Source organism: Eimeria mitis, genomic scaffold (assembly GCF_000499745.2).
Source record: "Eimeria mitis Houghton genomic scaffold, Emh_scaff8082, whole genome shotgun sequence".
NCBI classification, from domain to species: Eukaryota; Apicomplexa; class Conoidasida; order Eucoccidiorida; family Eimeriidae; genus Eimeria; species Eimeria mitis.
In genome coordinates this window covers 1-2011 of record NW_024016241.1, presented here as the reverse complement: position 1 = coordinate 2011, position 2011 = coordinate 1, and the positions used below count along the sequence as shown (strand labels likewise).

Sequence of the window (2011 nt, the reverse complement as noted above, 5' to 3'; positions counted from 1 at the left end):
TCACTTATCAACCCAATCGCCCATCAAGCATAAAGTGGTGCCGCTGCTGCTGCGGACACCACGCCTGGCTGAGTGCCGACAAGCCGACCGTCGCGTAGCCTGAGCTAGTGTAATAGCGAGCGTGGCTCCCGGCCACAGTCCGCACGAGACAACATGCAAGCCGCAGGCTCCTCGGTGCCGTCCACAAAACGCCGTCGCACCACACCGGACACTCACCCCTAACTTCGGCGACGCAGATACAAGGCACGCACAACACTGCCTTGCTGCTTATGTCCACTGCACTACCAGCGCACGCAGACCAGCAATGCGAGGAGTGCTTCTGCGCCTTCGCGCGCAAGCAAAAAACACACCTTCTGGATCAACATGCGAATCCCGCCACCATAGCCCCTCCCGTTTCACCCCACCACATCCAACACCCAAACGGTACTAGCTTAGGCCCTTCCCGGCGCACCAAAGTGACGCTCTGTCCTGACGTTCACGGTCGCTAGAACTCATGCAGAACATTCCTCCTCTACAGAGCCACTGCCTCAAAGACGCAAACGTTCACACATGGGGAGGGAGAGAGCTGGTGCGATCTTCCACCCACCCCAAAGCCCCACAACACTCGATGGAATCTGCATCGCCACTCGCAAACACTGATACGGGAGACAGATGCGCAGTTAAGCAAGCAAACACGCTCACTTCCTGACGACAGCAAAACAACCCGTTGCGCGCAAGCTAGCGTTCGCTGCGCCTGGCCTGCCCGCCTCTCTTCCACCTCCCAGACCCCACGTCAGCCAGTCCCGCCACCACTGCGTACCCATCCAACTGTGACCACCCCTAACACCCGCTCTACTGGAGAATCTACGACGTGTGCAGCTCTTTCACTGCGAGGTGTCATAAAAGGCAAGAAACACGCAGCGACATCGGCGTCGTGCGTGCTACTGACACCACATCTACCCTGCGCTACACGGCGTCACGCGTGCTACTGGCACCCCAGCAACCGTGCACTACTACACCTCACCACCACGTCTAACGGTTCGTTATTTAAGGCGGCTCACGCGTTCGTAAATATCCTTTTCCTTCTCAGAAGTCGTGCTGTCCCGCTGCGTAGTTCCATGCCTGCCACTGGGCAGCCGTAGCCACGGCGGTCCACGTATTCTACCCGCATGTAGGTAGAAACTGCCATCTCTCGAAGCCCACACGAAGGCAGCGCTACATCCTGCACTGGCTTCATTGACTGAAGCCCAAAACCAAATGGGTCTGCGGGGCATCCTTCCTATTGGGGGGTCCAATACTGCAACCACCCAGAACTCTCCCACTCAGCACCTAATCATCGACGATCTGGTGGACGCCTGCGGCAGTGCCCCTCGACAAACAAACACAAATTATTCTTATTTTCGCATTTAACCCCGATGGTTCCAGGTCTTACATCTTGCGCCGACTCACGCTTGCTTCAACGCATTCGCAGGCCACTTTGCACTCTCCCCTCAGCCATCCGTCAACACGACTAGTTCTGGGCAATAAGCTGCTGTGTACCTGCATACTCAACTCGCGATGGGCACGCTGTAGCGTACTCCGGAGTGATTCAGTGTGCTCATTGCAGCTTTGGTCCACCAAATCGATGCACAGCATAATGCCCGGCAACTCTGCGCAAAGGCGACGAAACACTACTCACCATATGCTGCATTGCGCTCGACATTTCTACTCATCATACACCAGCACATACTCCCTGATGCAAAGCAAACAACAACAGCACTGGGAAAGCTTCCACTACTCCTAGCGTTCTTCTGTACTCTTCCTCTAGCCGCCTAGAACACCTGCGATTGGCACCTCTGCAGATCCATCCTGCGAGTACGTACAAACACTTGCGGTTCCGGCTCGCTGATCAGGCATATACACCCACAATTCATTTCGTTACGCTATGCAAGTGAAGAACGCCTTGCTTTCTGTCTACAAATCTGCTGCTCCATGACGACAACGCATCATATGGCGTGCTTTCGCGGCTACTTATTGAATTTCTGGCTCTCTC

General features: G+C 55.4%; 1 protein-coding gene across 1 annotated transcript; it reads right to left on the bottom strand.

Annotated features, from left to right (window-relative positions):
* Nucleotides 1-543: 543 nt before the first annotated feature.
* On the bottom strand, nt 544-1524 carry EMH_0093700 (uncharacterized protein; the record flags this gene model as incomplete). The annotated part of the gene is made up of 4 exons (XM_038023125.1): nt 544-684; nt 800-866; nt 1041-1219; nt 1429-1524. The coding sequence occupies 4 exons, from the start codon at nt 1522-1524 to the stop codon at nt 544-546; spliced, it is 483 nt and encodes a 160-aa protein (XP_037878979.1).
* Between the last annotated feature and the right edge of the window lie 487 nt (nt 1525-2011).